At 38.2% G+C, this 17083-nt stretch overlaps 1 protein-coding gene across 1 annotated transcript in view; it reads right to left on the reverse strand.

Moving 5' to 3' along the window:
• Positions 1-17083, reverse strand: part of LOC133527241 (adipokinetic hormone/corazonin-related peptide receptor variant I-like) — a 66764-nt gene that overhangs the window by 12857 nt on the left and 36824 nt on the right. The window contains exons 5-7 of the mRNA XM_061864154.1: positions 7916-8066; positions 2675-2865; positions 1261-1322 (exon numbers count right to left, since the gene is read on the reverse strand). Of these exons, the coding sequence (XP_061720138.1) occupies positions 1261-1322; positions 2675-2865; positions 7916-8066 (404 nt within the window). The remainder of the gene's footprint in view (positions 1-1260; positions 1323-2674; positions 2866-7915; positions 8067-17083) is intronic.

A 17083-nucleotide genomic window follows, 5' to 3' on the forward strand; every position in this document is an offset into this window, starting at 1 on the left:
AAATGAACTGCTACCAAAAGAGTAGGTTAGGTTAGGTTAGAATTGTGACCCCCCACATAAAAAAACTGCTACCCAAAAAGTAGGTTAGGTTAGGTTAGGTTAGGTTAGACCTTTATTTTATCTCAGTATTATACAAATTAATTGTTACGAGTATAGTAAACAATTTTATATGTTTACTACATTATATTTTATTCAATCATACATTTTGATATTATACATTCGCACGTTATACCTACTATACTGAATAACCCTACCTACCATACCTACCATAGGGATAAGTTCGCCTTTGTTGTATTTAATTTACTCTGTAACTGTGTTTTTCGTGTTTTTATTTCTATGTACAATAAAGTATATACATACATACATATACTGTATGCATTACAAAATTATTCAAATTGAATTTATACGTCTTCAGCAATATAGCAATAAGTTCGTATACGTTCCATTACATACCCGAGTAAATGTGTCTCTACAATGGATCAGAACAGTCAGTGTCAATGGTAGCGGATGAAAAAGTAACTAACTGCCAATCTGTAATACTTTTCCAAAGACTGATATATTATCTCTATATCTCGCATTTAAAAATAGGTATCCGTAACAGTCTAATTGTTTTACATACTGCGTGTTCTGTAATTGTGAATTGTAATTAATTTTAACCGTAAACTGGTCCAGAAAAGGCACTTCTAGTAAACACCCCTATAATGGAATAGGCACCAGTAATGGAATGGTATAGACATATCCTGTAAAACAAGTATTTACCATCAGTTTTTAATCGCTGGCAACTTTTTACCATAAACAAGAGCGAACGAGCTGGTTAAGTTTAATAAACTAGGTCAAGTGGGGTATCATTTGAAAGAGCTCAAATTGTACATTCCAATACATTTTTTTTATTTCGTAGTGAAAATTGATTTATGGACGAAAATATGAAAAAAAAAATACCATTCCCTTATCTCCGAAGTGCCCCATACCAAACATGGCCAACATCCGAACACCAGTCAAGAAACATTTAGGTATGAGATCCCTTTGGTGTTTGTCTGTCTGCCACAGACGTTTCTTTCCTTAATGCTCCATGTGATCATCCGTGGAACTCAAGGAATATCGTGCACCACCGTTACGAGTGCAGCCATTACCTACTTTTGGTAAAATTTTGATTTTAGCCTGTAGGTAAACTGATTAATGAATATGCAGTATACCTATTGTAATCGCTATTCGATAAATAAAATGCAGTGAATCATACGTAACAGTAACTAAAGTACTTACTGGAGCAGGATGCAAGTCGTGGGTCGGCAGCTTAGTCTTGAGAGTTGCGTGCGCTGATATTCCTTTGTTCATATGAAACAATACAATTTAAATCATTTCAATAACATTGTTTCCATAGAGCTATCGATTTAGATTAATGTATTTTATTGGTATGGTATGAGTCGGGGCCTCGGGGGTCGGTAAACTTTTGCGATGAGCTATCTGTAGTAGAAATTATCAGCTTAACAACAGATTACAGAATAACAGAGCCCAGTTTGCGAGTGGTACAGAAATCACAGTTATAACAAACATTGCGGTATCGCTCTTTCGTTAGATAATTATTACGCGATAGAGATGAAGACAGTCGCGTTAAGGCTTAGCGTTAATATTATATATTATTATTTCATTAATAATCTGTTTGAGATATTTCAATGAGCCAATAATATTGAGTTTATTAGTGTAGAACTGTAAATAATCATACTTTAAGATCAATACGTACTTCGGAAGAAGCATAATGCGATCTGTTAGCCTGCTAAATAGTGCACATTTTAGCGCTTCCGCACCTATTAGGTTTCCGTACCAAAAAGGTATAAAGGGAACCCTTATGATGCGACTCTGTCCGTCCGACCGCCTGTCTGTCTGTGTGTCACATCGCTAAATATCACAAGAACTACTTAAGCTATCGATTTAAAATTTGGAATAGTTATCAAGAACGCTAATGTGTCTGGGACACATTGAAAGTATTTTATTTTTAACAAATCAGTTTTCTCCTTCGATTAAACGAAAGGCTATGACAGCATCAATGGAAATGAATTAGGTACACTGATACAATTTGTGTCCTTCCGTATCCATCCCAAATAAAGGACGTCGTTTACAACACCTGAATTTTAATTTTGTTTTACCTACTTGAAGCACGTTTAAGCCATTTATAATTTAGGTAATTTAGATTGGTTCATCATCTATTTCGATAAGCTGTAGAATATTGATTTATCGAGGTCAAATGTAAATATAATTTTGGGGAGTAAGTAAATCAATCGATGTCAATTTAAACGTGCAAACAATACAAGGCTTTAAAGACAATACCTATATCGTAATTGTTAACTTAAGATGGCTTAAATCTTCTCTTAACTGGTAGGCTGTCGAGATTGGAACGATTAACTCAATGTGGAATTAAATAATTGAAAAAATGTAGTCATTCAAACAACACAAAATGACGTTGACATACACTGTAAGAATATTTAGTTGAAAAGTTCACATTAAGATGGATGGATGTTATAAATGACTTGATTACTCGTCGTTCGTCCCTTTATTCTAAATCATAAATTTACGGAAGATAAATAAACCTGAACTATTATTTGCAACTCGTCATGTTACTTTTGAACAAAGTCGCTATTGTTGGGGAGATTTACAGCACAAAATATAAATTCAAACTCACGTGTGATCTCATTGCTAGCGGCATGTATGCAGAAGATTTTCTTAAACGTCTTTGTGAAGATGGCCTTTAGGTTTAACGCGTAGGTCCCGTAGACGAGAGGATCCATGCATGAGTTGGACACTGCCATGACGAAGAATAGGTCCTGTAGCCGGGCCGAGACATGCTTGGCCGATTGGCGGTCCACCATGTACCTGATAAAAATGTGTGATATTATTTCTTTCTTACTGTTCGAAATGCCGCAACTTATATTAACCTACCACACCACACAACCATGACTTTGCTAGGTGTTGCTTTTACTTGAGCGATCTATGATGTAGCTTTAATATGAGCTGTTAAAGAAAATCAAGATAGGGTTTGATATTTTTCTGCAAAGTGGGGTGGTTATGAAAAGTCAACCTGTCAACGCGAACCCTTACCAGTACATATACTTCCAAGTATATGTACTGTGAGTTCATATTAGGAACCAATTTTGGAGAGAGCGTTTGCCGCAGATATAGTTGGGCAAATACAAATTTCAACTATAAGTTTAGTTAATCAGTCAATACATTTGAAATAAACATTGTAATTTGGCAACTTTTTTATGAAAAAAGTCCGTTAATATTTTACTGACCATGTATTGCCGTTTCCCCTGACAAACGTGTTATCGAGGTTCTACGGCTTTTAAATTAAATACTAACAAGCTCTGAAAATACTTTACACCGCATGAACGGAAGGAACCTGACTATTTGAATGTGTCACGATCGAAAGTTAGCTCAAAGTTAGTCATACACCAAATATAGCTCAATAACTTTGTCAATACCTTACAGAAATGCGCTTCCGTACCCATGTACGTGTGTATATAAAATTGTTTGTTAAACGAAATTAAAAAATAAAATAAGTTTTATCAAGTGCGCCCATAGGAAATTGAAACTAAAGGGTTCGAAGTCCTTCAACGAAGACTTTACCGAGAAAAGTGTGGTCACGGTGGACGGAACTCTGACATTTTATTACTAGTTGTATTATCGAGTAGGCGGAATTTTACCTATGGTGGCACTTGTCCTTACTAATTATAATTGATTAATTACACACACGATCATCCAGCTCGAAATTGGCCCGCGGTAGTATCCTTCTCCGGGGTATTCCATGAGCTGTCCCGTGCAAACGCATTTTATTTCGTTATTACTTACATATTTTTAACGTTTAACATCGATGATTATTATACCGAGCATATTACGCATTCATTGAGACAGAAATAAAAACTTCTATACCTACAGATCTTCTAAAACATCGCGTTTATACGGGACAATGGCAGACAATTTCGTGGAATGCTCGGTTTGTGGAATTTCGTGGATATTACCTACCTAGAAATAAATTAAAGGTATATTTCGTGGATACCTACCTAGAAATAAATTAAAAGTAGAAAAGTTCACTGTCTTGGGTGGAACTTGAACCCACGACCCAGTGCTCTGTCATCTGAGCTACCAAGATCTTGCCCAATACAGCGAATATTTCCACCATATATGAACCTTAGGAAGGCCCTAGCGACATCTACCGTGAGAGTGTAATACTTTTTAAAGGCTACCGGAGTTCCGAGTCATATTGGATACTAAACCCTACTCATACCGTTGTGTTTCTGCCGGTGAGTAAGGTTGCCAGAGCTCAACGACGGTGCTACTTTTTTAAAATACTTTTCCAAATAACACATTTCCCATTTAAAAGTATGTGTTACCTACAATCTTATTGTTCTATAGATAAAGACATACTCGTATCTATGTTTGTTAAGTTATTAATGAATAGTAGAGGCTTTTGACACTTAGTAATCCGATACGCTGCTTTTGATGCTGACTGTACCTACACCCAGCAAATCACCCCTCACGCAAACTTGGCACATAAATTAAATGCCAAGTATCTGTTACATCAGTATAATCAAGTATTAAGCTTAATTCTGTTTCGTTTCACATTTGTTTTATGTTTTCTGAAAGGCACGATGGATAATTATTACGATACGAGTATCATCGATCATTTATGTTCATTTCCATTAAATAATTAAATGTATACCTACTTAGTTATAGTATTATTAGGTACATGGGTATATCATGGGAGAACTTAAATAAATAATATATAATATAGGTATCGAGAGTGATTTCTAATATTTTAGACAGTGTTTTGAATACCTTTGTTTTCCTCGTATGATGGCTCCAGGCAAGCGTTTGCGTAGTTATGGCGTTATCTCTATATTGATAAAATTTATAAATTTGAATATGTCGTTAATGCAAGTAAATATTCTTTATTGTACCAATACATTTTACATACATGTAGAACTACAAATAAATTTTAAAGGAGAATAGAGTCAACAACAACATTAGGGTCAACAACGCGCATGTAACTTCTCTGGAGTTGCAGGCTTACAGAGACTGTTTGCCATTAGGCGGGCCGTATGCTTGTCTGCCACCGATGTAGTATAAAAAAATGTAAGCTCCAAATCTGCTTAGAAACGTTAATATACTTAGTATCGGTTTTTACAGTTTTTACCTATTTTTTGTTTAGTGTAAAATATTGCCGCACCAGAAACCCTGGAGAGATGTATACTATGTTACTAGTTTTCCACATGTCTGCACAGATGTCTCTGTTTGAAGATATACTACTTTAACTAAATCTACTAGGTAACATTTATGTTGGTTCGCCGAAGGGTCCCTGAAGAACACCGATCCTATGCTTAATCCTAGCACACATAGTCAGGAAGGGACAGGAATCGGATAACGCTAAGCTGTTCAATTCTAAAACGTGGTATAAACCAAACAAACATATCAGTCGCTAAATGCAGGTGTTTATACTCCAGACGTTTAGACCTCTAAACGTTTTCACTTAATATTAAATTTATTATCCTAGAATTTCCAGCTGATTTAATCTAGTAATCATGGACCACGTGTATAATAGTTATTTGTTTTACAAGGGGGCGAAGTTGCTGCTTAAGCGCTCGTGCTAATACTGATACCCGAGCAAGTGAAAGATTGCAAAATTGAGCCACAGGCCCTAATGCCCATAGATAAATACCTTAAAACTAGCATATACATTATAAAATGTATCATAAAAACTAAAAAACACACTATGGCTGCGATGCATTTCGCAACCCCGCTGTGGTAGAGAGCCGGAGCCAATGATGGGACAATAAACAAGTATTCAACATCAGTTTTTAAACGCTGGCAACATTTTACCATAAACAAGAACTAAAAATAAATGTGACGATCCACGGTAAAAGGTACCTTATGGCGGTTGGCGCTTACGTTGCATAGCATGGCATTAGTATTGGAGCGTCGTAAATAACAGCGTAAGCGCCAACCGCCATAAGGTACCTTTTACCGTGGATCGTCACAAATAAATAATATAAATAAATATTATAGGACATTATTACACAAATTGACTAAGTCCCACAGTAAGCTCAATAAAGCTTGTGTTGAGGGTACTTAGACAACGATACATATAATGTATAAATATTTATAAATACTTAAATATATAGAAAACACCCATGACTCCGGAACAAATATCCATGCTCATCACACGAATAAATGCCCTTACCAGGATTTGAACCCGGGACCATCGGCTTCATAGGCAGGGTCACTACCCACTAGACCAGACCGGTCGTAGAAAGTAGCTGCTTAAGTTTAATTTTTTATTGATATTTGTTAGATTGAAAATTAATGGCGCCATACATCCCATGACTGCAGCAAAAAAACACAGTTTTAATTTGTTAATAATATTGAAACCAATTGCAGCAGCATTAATTAAATACATAGAAAACAAGGATAAATAAAAATTTCAACTTTCGTTAAAAGTTGAATGTTTTAGGTATTTGTCATTTACATAAACCGGTAGAAATTTTACAGGTATCGGTGAAATATCAAAAATACTCCTATTTTTTTCTTAATTGTCCCATGATTGGTGCCGTTAACTTATAAAGTCGGAAATTGTTGTTAATTAGGACGTTAGACAAAAGCTCTGCCCACTCGCACTTCCAGTTATTCTCTTTGAATAAAGGCACTTTTCAAAGAAGTGACATTAAAGAAAAAAGCCGCGCGATTGGCAATCAACTGTGACTCGATTATTTATAGACTCCAATCTAAGTTCAAAAAGCTCGTTAAATATATCTTCGACGTCATTCATCGATATGAAAGCATTAAAGCAAAGCGGTGAGTCAAAAGGACCAATATTGAGCACGGAACGGGAGCTAGTAAATAATTGTTATTGGCTTGTCTAGCCTACCGTATAATGTGTGAGCTAGAAACCGTTTGTATTTCTCCCAATCCTCAACGAGGTTACCACGATATCAAACACAACGAACATATTTTCTGGCCTTAAGCTGCCTGCGTGACAGCAAAGATTACGCTTTTGTCGCGTATTTACCGTTAAGGCCCTGTTGGTTCGCGTTCTTCTCTCATGGATGTCCGTGCTTGGGACCGCGGATATCATGTTTGTGAATTTAGAATTTATTGTAAGTTTTAACAAAAAAAAGTAATTGATGAGTTCCCACAAAAACAAAATTGCACATTTTTAAAAGTAATTTTCATTATTTTAGCATTTGTATATAAATAGTAAAAAAAGTGCTTTGTATGTGACCTACGTTCGCGAAAGTTAAAAAATTAAGATTCGAATAAACGGTACGATTTTTAAAAAACACCACTCACTGAATATACGGCATCTAAATAGTAACTAACTAACTAATTAACTAACTGCTTTGGTTCAGCGATCCAAAAAGAATCTTGGCCTTCGAAACGAGAGAACGCCACCTGTCCCGATCCAGCGCGGTTTCATTCAGCATTTGGCATTCAGCCGACGCAGGTCCGCCTCCACGACATCACACCAGCTGTACCTGGGGCGCCCGATCGGTCGACGGCCGCTTCCTTGATGCGCGATCCTCCCCCATTCTGAGTAGGTGACCGAGCCAGCGAAGTCTGTGGGATTTAGTTACGCCGATGGTATTAGGCTCAGCCACCAACTCCTCGATATAGCCGCGTTAGCCGCTGCGTTCGCGCCAGCGACCGCTGATCCGAATGACACAGTTTGTCCTACACGTTTTTAGCACCACGTTGTGTGTAATGTTACCATAAAGTCATGGTGGCATACGGCATCCAGCAGCACGAGAGCACGGCCACGATGGCGACCATCATGCGCAGAGTTAGCCGCCGCGTTCGCGTCAGCGACCGCTGATGCGAATGACATAGTTAGTCGGAAATGTTTTTAGCAGCACGTTGTGTGTAATCTTACCATAAAGTCATGGTGGCGTACGGCATCCAGCAGCACGCGAACACGGCCACGATGGTGACGGTCATGCGCAGCGTTCGCCGCCGCGCTCGTGCCAGCGGCCGCCGGTCTGAACGACGCAATTGAATGCGGCTGTGGTCTGACACGTTTTTGTCTGTAACAAATATTTACATACCTATACAATATGTCAAAAATTAAATTTAAAAATAGCAAGGATAAAATATATTCATTAGGTATATTTTATTCTTCAACTAAACTCTACCCACGGCTCCTGTTCGCGTACTGATCGTTATACAGCCCTCCTCATTTGTAGGCAATTTCCTACTAAATAGCAACGCCCATTGTACCCTCTTATTAAGGTTAAATTTAGATTAAGGAAAAGTATCATAAAGATGTCGTGTGAAGGTCCACGAAAATGTATATACTTATATTAAAAATAAAATTATTGAAGCCCCAGAATTGAAGGTACAGAATTCTGACGATAAGCTCCCAATTATTATCCAATATGACGTAACGCAATAAACACGCCCTCGGATACTGCTTACTCCAAGAAGATAAACTCTTTCACGAGGCCTTACACGCGCTGAAAGTAATTTTTCACAGATCTAGAAGGAATTTCCTCGACGTTGTCTAGAGTAGATATTCCTTCGCGATTTACACGCGCTGAATGTAGTTTTTCACAGATCTATAAGGAGGGATTTACTCAGTGTTGTCTAGAGGTACCTACACTTTAATTTTGTTGGCATATTTGGAATCGTCAAGTTATAGTTATACTTATAAATGAATCATAACCCTCGAGGATCTGGTAAAAAACATCTTTACGAATCTCTATCGCCCAGACTGCAAAAATTTAAACTTAAGGGAGGGAGGACTTTAATAACTACTTACAAAACAAATTCATTTATATTTATTGCCACATTAATGAGAAATCCTAACCATTATATTACACTACAGAATTAAAGGTTGATTTGTCTACGCCATGATTTATTTAAGTATGAAATAATTTACGAGTAAGTACAGGTATGGCCAAAAATAGGTTTTTAGGAATATTTATCCTTATTTCTTATTTATTTGTGATAAAAAATAAATGATAGATAATATTCATATAGACACACTGCCAATACATAGTTTGCCTGGTTAAATTGCGTACAAACATAATTTTTTTTGTCGGTCCAAAGTTGGTCCAGTCCATGGTTGCCTAGATTTTAGATTAAAATTAGTTAATCTAGGCAACCATGGATTGGACTAACTTTTTGATAAGGCAACCTATTACAATTAGATTAGATATCGAATAAGTTTTTATTTGATATAATGTACGATTAAATAACAAAGCAAGTAAAAAAAAACTGTCCTTGCGCAATTTTACCAGGCAACTTATTTGCAATGTGTCGATGTGATAGGGGTGCATACATACTAGTAGGTATACCTACTGCTAGTGTCACGAAACTGAGAGTGAAATTGAATATGTTACAGGGTTTCCTAGTAAACTAGTTTTGTCACACAATGTCGAACAGGGAATATTCAATTCAGACCTTCGGATAGGTACATCACAAGCCTTGTGGAGTTTATTTTAGCATTTTGAGAAATTTTCGTCCCACTAAATATTACGAGTCCGCAGAAAGCATGGCCTCATCAAACTAATTACAGGAATAGATATACATTATCCTATTTTAAGTACAAAGTTTCAGAGCAATCTAGCTAGTCGTTTTAAAATGAGAGCGTAACTACATATTGTTTTACAAGCAGAGACGTCTGCGAACGATGCTATTAAGCTTAGGATAAATTCAAAAGTGGAAAAATTACTGCCGCCATGTCCAGAGACCGTGAGTTCAAGTCTCACCCAAGGCAGTAATTTTTCCACTTTTAAATTTATTCTAAGCTTTAGAGCGTAACTACGTTTATATACAAAGCCGAGCTTTCTGCGGACTCTTAAAATATCGTGGTAACGTATTAACAGATAGGAAATCCAAAACGACCCAAGTAGCAAATGTACAATATATAAATTAGTAAGGAAGATTAAGTAAGGAATCTTGAGAGCCAGTAAAACCATCAAAATATACATGGTATTGCAAAGTTATTGATTAGTTTGTTACTGTCGATAAAGATAACTTGTGTTAACATAGGATTATATTCATATTCATATTCATATTCATATTCCTTTATTGATAAAATTACAAATTTTAGAAGTAAAAGGTAATACAATATATAATTAGGTCTATGTCAATTAAGTTACAAATCACAACTACTTTAAGATAACAATAATAACTTGTAACAAACTATCCTCTGAGAGCAAGAATTACGAAAGAAAGAATTGTTACTTAGTCAAAAAAAGGTTATGGGAGATAGAAAAATAAATATTGAAAATAATAACGGCTAAAACACACCGCATCACATAGGTAACGTCATCAAAGGCCGGATTCCGACATTGTGCGGCACTGTAGGGCACAAGCATATTCAGTACAAAAATGCTTGTGCCGGACATTGGTAGAATCCCGCCTTAAGGATAAAATATTTCGTTTTATCATAAAAACTTCCTCAAATATCTTAATAGTGTTGTTACTCTCCCCAGTTTCTAGTTACAATAAGCTTACAAGTCACTGTTTTTACCGTTGACATATGTATAAGATTCTAAAGGTTAAAGGCCTGCCTTTCGGGCACTAAGAATGGTGCTAGTTCAGTGATGTAACTCACGAATTCGAGCCAATCGTGCAGTCTAACGCAACTAGTTGCGACCAATCGTGCGCGTGATGCGAACTCATCAACCAATCGCGTTGTGGCGTTAGATTGTACGATTGGCTCGAATTCGTGTGCGTGACACCGCTGTACTGGCGCCATTCTTATTGCCCGTCCTTAGATATATGTCAATGGTTTTGACGCATGTCTCTGTCGCAGTATAATACCCAATAATACTTATTGATAAACAACCAGTTTCTCGGGTAAGTGTTTGGCCTAGAGCACCTAACTACAATCTAACATTATGTCTGAAGGCACTGACATAATGGGATAGGATTAGAAAATTATATTTCATTGGTTAGAGACATATATATTTCATCGCTCTTTTGACAAGGGGTATTTCCTGGAACAGGACATAATAACAGTAGTGCACAATATACGCCTCTTTATGTAGACATGCGAGTAAGGCCAATGTATGCATGTAAGCATTCGCCTTTGCAATTTTGTGTGGACATGGAGTCATGGACGATTCGCAAATAGGTACGAGGTTATCGCATCAGTGATGCGGAGCGTATGGCGCTCGGATGTGTGCCGCAACGCTATATGAAAGTGTATATAGTGATAACTCGCCTAAATATAGGTAGGGGGAGTCCGGGAGATATGACCAGGTGGGAGAGTTGAACCACGACAAATATTTCAATTCAAATTTCGCGCCACCGACGCCGTTGACAGCTCATGTCGTACTTTAACAGAAGACGCAACTTTTGGCGACGCCATATTGGCCGCTATTAGTCTGGTTTGGAAATGACTGGAGTAAACGTGGTTTCGCTGTCGCGAAGTGAAAAAAAATAACAATTTTATATTTTTAAATTATTTTGACAATTAAACAGGTGAGTAGTATTATTTTATCATATTGTACTTGTTTTTTAATGTAGTTTTACTAACAGTGATCATTTGGAATGTCTATTGTAAGAGTATAAAGAAAACATAATCTATATAAAATAAAGGGGGATGCGGGAGAGTTGAGCCGCATGGTGGTAGGGAGACATGATCAGTGGTTCAATTCTCCCACACTGTGCTTAAATAAGGGTTTGCTTTATTTTTATGCAGGCCAAACGTCAAAGGAGGTAAGAGGAAGGTGTTGCAAGATAGCGACCAGAGAAAAAAATCCAAAAATAAAATAAAAAACAAGTGTTGTGTTCCTACCGGTGTACCAGGTTGCCAGAGCTCGACGAGGGTACGGAGTGCGGAGTGTTAGGGCGGCAACGCGCATAAAACACCTCTAGAGTTGCAGGCGTCCATAGGCGACGGTCACTGCTTACTATCAGACGGGCCGTATGCTTGTTTGCCACCGACGTAAGTTGCATAAAAAATGTTCGACTGTGTGGTTCCTGCAAAGGATAGGTATATTCACGAAGTTTGCGATGGGTTAACTGACAAAGATGTGGACAACTTAATTTGACATGAAGAATTTATGTTTTCGATTATTATGGTATGTAAAATGAAAAGGACCTTGCATGTGCCTTTGATAATTTGTTGACTGAATTGATCTCACAGAAATAATTAATAATAATAATACGTTAAAGATAATTGATCTCTTGAATTTCATGTTAATGTGGCCGATTTTAAAATTTTATAAAGTTTATTAAATTTTAACATTTTGTTTTATGGGTAAAAATACTTCGTTACAACTACTTTCCTTTTTTAATAAATATATTGGATTAAACAGCACTTTTTTCACTGTTTTTCCTACCTAACATATGTATGGTCATATCTCCCTCACCCCCTGGTCAACTCTCCCATAGGTTGGGGAGACTTGAGCCAATACCCCGTTTAAGAAAAATATTTTTGCAGAACTTAAATTTTGTACTTTATCAGCACTTTGATATGCTCTAAAGATACCTATTTAAATATGTCATCTATACACGAAATATCGAGTTGCTAACACTTACAGATAAAACTCTAGTGGCTTCTGAGTAAAAAGAGGTTCAAGTCTCCCGGACTCCCCCTACAATGTGAAAACGCCATGCCTAAGATCATTTGTGGCATTTGTTCCAGCAATCTGTATCATTAGTAAAGAGACTGCATCGTACACAACCACACTTGTCACACAAGCACAAAAGGGCATTACCATTACTATCGTCATATTCCTTCCTCTTCCTTAAAGGAAAATTCAAATTTAAAAGACCTTTTTGAGTCAAGTTCATACGGGAAACATTTCGCACGATCTACATAAATGTCTAATTGCCAAATGCCCGTAGACTCAAGTAGCTACATGTGTGCTTATTTACTCCCCTCGTTAAGATTGAAACTTTATGAATACAGCTTTGGTGCCATTCGTCGCAACTTTAAAATTAAAACGAGTTCGAACGTGTGTTGGGCAATCACGGTAGTGACGGGTTTAATGAAAAGACTTATTGAAATCCAAATAGTTACTTATGTGCTTCGCACAATCTACATAAATGTCTAATTGGCCGAAGACTCAAGTTGTTACATGTGTACTTAATTACCCTCTCGTTAAGATTGAAACTTTATGAATACAGCTTTGGTACCATTCGTCGCAACTTTAAAATTAAAACTAGTTTGCACTTGTCATGGGCATTCACGGTAGTGACGGGTTTAAGGCAGAGACTAATAATTGAAATCCAAATACTTACTTATGTGCAGAATTAAGCGAGATTTCGATATTTGAATTCTCCTTAACATTTATTAAACCATTTTCTTTTGTATAGACCTGACCTTTGACGGTATTTTTTAAGTACCTCTATTTCCGACGCTTCGACACAGGTCATACTGGTCTTTAATTAATCATTCTTTGGGTAATCGATCGAATCGACAAAGGTCGAAATCTCTTGAACACCTAGGTCCGTAGCCAACGTGTCAATCGTTAACGCTCCGTAGCGAACGAAACGCAACCGTCACTTTCGCACTAATATGGAAGAGTGATAGAGAGAGATGACTACGCTACGCTACGGAGCGTTAACGATTGGCACGTTGGCTAAACACCCTGAAAATTGGTATATATTTTAATTTTCGACTATCCGAAGTTTGGGACCTCGACGAATCGCCACCATCTTGGAAAATGTGTTTCATCATAGAGTCTGTGCGGAAAGATAAGGGTCGTAGGATGGTTTTTGTTATGCTGACAACACTGTCACGTAAATATAGTACGACACTAAAGATCATGATACTTGAAATCTTTGTTCCGGATTTAGCTACGACTTAATAAAGGGATCCTTGTCTCAGGTAATCAGGAACCTAAGGCCTGTGCCAATTCATAGCAAAGCCACTAATTTTCACGTAAGTACCTAACTGCCATTTCACCTTCTACCCAAAGGTAGTACCAACTCATGGTTTTTATGCCTCAGAAACTTCAGTGACATTTCGATTGAAAAAACTACTAAAACTAGTTAAGAAACTGCCCATTCAACTGTCGTCGTTTAATTTAATACCTTATACCCGTTCTAATAGCTATTTTGGTACAAACCCGGATAGGTAAATCGGGTGATTACGAGAGCTCGATTGAGCTGTCATTCTAGTATTTGGGATATAGAAACACTGTATAATCCTTATTGAGATTAGTTCGGATCTCATTTTTAACCGACTTCAAAAAAAGGAGGAGGAGAATATTTTGCCTTATTTTATGTTATTAATTTGATTTGTGTCATATAAGTCATTTCGTACTCGATGTTAGCGTATTATTTTTGCAAACCTGAAATAGCAAAAGCGTTTATCATTTTAACTTAGCCACGCTCACAGTTTCAGCTTAAAAAATAAACGCGATCTGAAATAATATGTTATTTGAAGCAAAAATAAACCCTGTACTATATTTTAAGAGTCTCTACTAATCTTGATTTGAGATTTGAGATAGTGAGTGTCGTGGAAATTCATAAAAAGAGGATTATTTCAAAGCTAGAAAACATTCCTTTTCTGTATGTTCAAATTATAATATGAATGTGTAAACCTGAATGTTGTATTCAGGTTTCTATATTCCTACTCAAGAATTTGGGAGGAACCGTGACCGTGTGCCATAAAGTTTATGGTGTTACATGCAAACGCTGTAGATGCTAGTTCTTTAGTATACCTACCTACATATATACATAGGTAATATCAATAATATTATAACATTTATCGCATTTTCTCCTCTGGAGTTGCAGGCGTACATGGGCTGCGGGGACTGCTTGCCATACGGCGGGCCGTATGCTTGTTTGCCACCGGCGTAGTATAAAATAAATTACTTTCTCACAACTTTATTATGACAGTATATAGGAAAATGTAATGTGGTTTAGAATGGCGTCTCGGCGCCAGAAAACAATCAAGTTGTAGACATAGGTATTATAATCGTATCGCGTCATCCGTAGGTTACTCGTAATCACGTAGGTTGCTTTACGAGTTTTATACGACGCACGAAATTATCTTCGACTTAGCATAGTATCTACCGTAAATTTAACTTTCTAGTCAGACGATCTGTCTGGAATAATCCGTATGGATTAGATATTTATTTTATTCTATTATTAAAATTAGTAACACAGCATTACAGTATTACTACGAAGGCACTGCGAACTACAAAACATATAAAAAATAAAAAATACAAAGATACGAGATAAAACAAAAAAAAATACAATTTAAACATTGGATTTAGGCGACGACGTAACTGCGTGGCTCCGTAGCGTCGTCTGACTCGGTGTAGGATTCGGCAGGTTGCCCCGGAACCGCCGAAATACCATACCCTTTGGCCAGAAGTCCGCGCTTGCGATAGTGTCCTGCAGCGGCCGCGGCACGCGCACCACACTTGAACTGAAGTGCACATATTGACGCGACTGAAGCTGGTGTACCCTCAGCGTGTAGTCTTCCGACGAACGTACTCCACCACCTCGTCGGCTACGGCAGAGTAATAAAGGCGTGACACGTAAAGCGTCTTACTCGGTGTCGCGACTCGTAGGCCAGAATTAACCGGCTCCGCAGTGCCACACAGAGTCTTACGAGGCGCCCTGCGCGCCTTGCGTTTCCTTTCCACCAGTGTGAATCCCTCCTTATCCACATCGGTGGGGGTGGACTTCTCCTTAATTGGAGCCCGTGTTCCATACACCTTAGAAGGCGCGTTGACCCGGTTAGCTGCGACAGGCTGACCGGTGACGTCAGCATATGCACGCTGACGTGACTTCGTGATAGGGGGCGCTCGCATGCGCGGGGGGCGCGCGGGCGGAGCAGCGGCGCGTGCAGCACATTTTACCGTGTCAGCAACACGCAAACTAACCGACTCGATACCAGTATCAGGCCGATTATCGTTCTTGAAATTTGAAGCCGCCGACCGAGTTGGAGCATTCCGCAAATTTATGATTTCGTTGCGTAATTCGGCAATAGTGACTAGGCTAGCCTCAAACTTAGAAATAACTTCCGCTAATGTTGTTCTTAGGACCACAATTTCCTTTGACAAGCAGCGAACGTCGACCTGATTCGGATCACACGACGGCAGGATACCCATCGCCACAAAGTCCGGAATCCGGCCTTCATTCTCCCTCAGGATTTTCATTATATCCTCAAGGGTCTTCTTCCCGGTTTCATCCCCTCTCCGGTGAGGTACATAGGTGCCGACGATCCCAAGGGACTTGCACAGCACTTGCTTCGCTCCACAGATGTCTTCGACGGTGAAACTCGAAGCACGTGTATTCACCTGGACAGCGGTCGCCACATCCATCGCTCCTTCCAGCACCAGCTTGTTTTTTTGTTGCAGAAAGGCGAGGAACTCATTCACGATGGGTTGACTCGGTTCGGTAACCCTCATCACGTAAATTTGCTAGCGGCTGCCGAGCCGCGCTAATTTCGCAATTGATTAATTTAATTACTCATCAATGCGTCTACGTCGCTGCGCGCATTGCACTCGACTGCGATATATTAACTTTGTGTCTGCTGTCTTCGTTTCTGTGCATTTTCTCACAGGTTTGAACTTTGAAACAAGTCAAATTTAGTTTAGCTACTTATTAAAACTATAAAAATAGGTAAGATATGAGTATACTAATGTTGGTATACGTTAATCTAATGTAGAATGTCTATGTTATTAATGAACAATTGTGTTGTAACAGTTAATATAGAGTAGATGTATATTGATCTTAACCAGTAAGTACTCGTACCAGTTAAATTATAGTACATTGTGGTACAGTAGTACATGCGATATTGTGCGCGCGAGCTGCAAGCGAGCGCGCAATAAGAAAACCTATGTGTGTAATGACAATTTTAATTGTTAAATCGGTTAGTATGCAGTGTTGCATCTGTCATACCACCTGCTGCCCCTCGCCCCGGCACCGGCGGCCGGCGGGCCCCAGCGGCGGGCGGGGCGCCGGCTCCCGCCAGTCCACGTTGTAAAATCTACTTGACCAGTTTAAGAAGGCTCCGTTTCCATATATATTATTAGCAATCAGTTACCTTCTTAACTCAGTCGGATAATATAATGAAAAAGCACGAGTGGTATAATATACTGAAAATGCACGCGTGTTTAGT

Source organism: Cydia pomonella, chromosome 17 (assembly GCF_033807575.1).
Source record: "Cydia pomonella isolate Wapato2018A chromosome 17, ilCydPomo1, whole genome shotgun sequence".
NCBI classification, from domain to species: domain Eukaryota; kingdom Metazoa; phylum Arthropoda; class Insecta; order Lepidoptera; family Tortricidae; genus Cydia; species Cydia pomonella.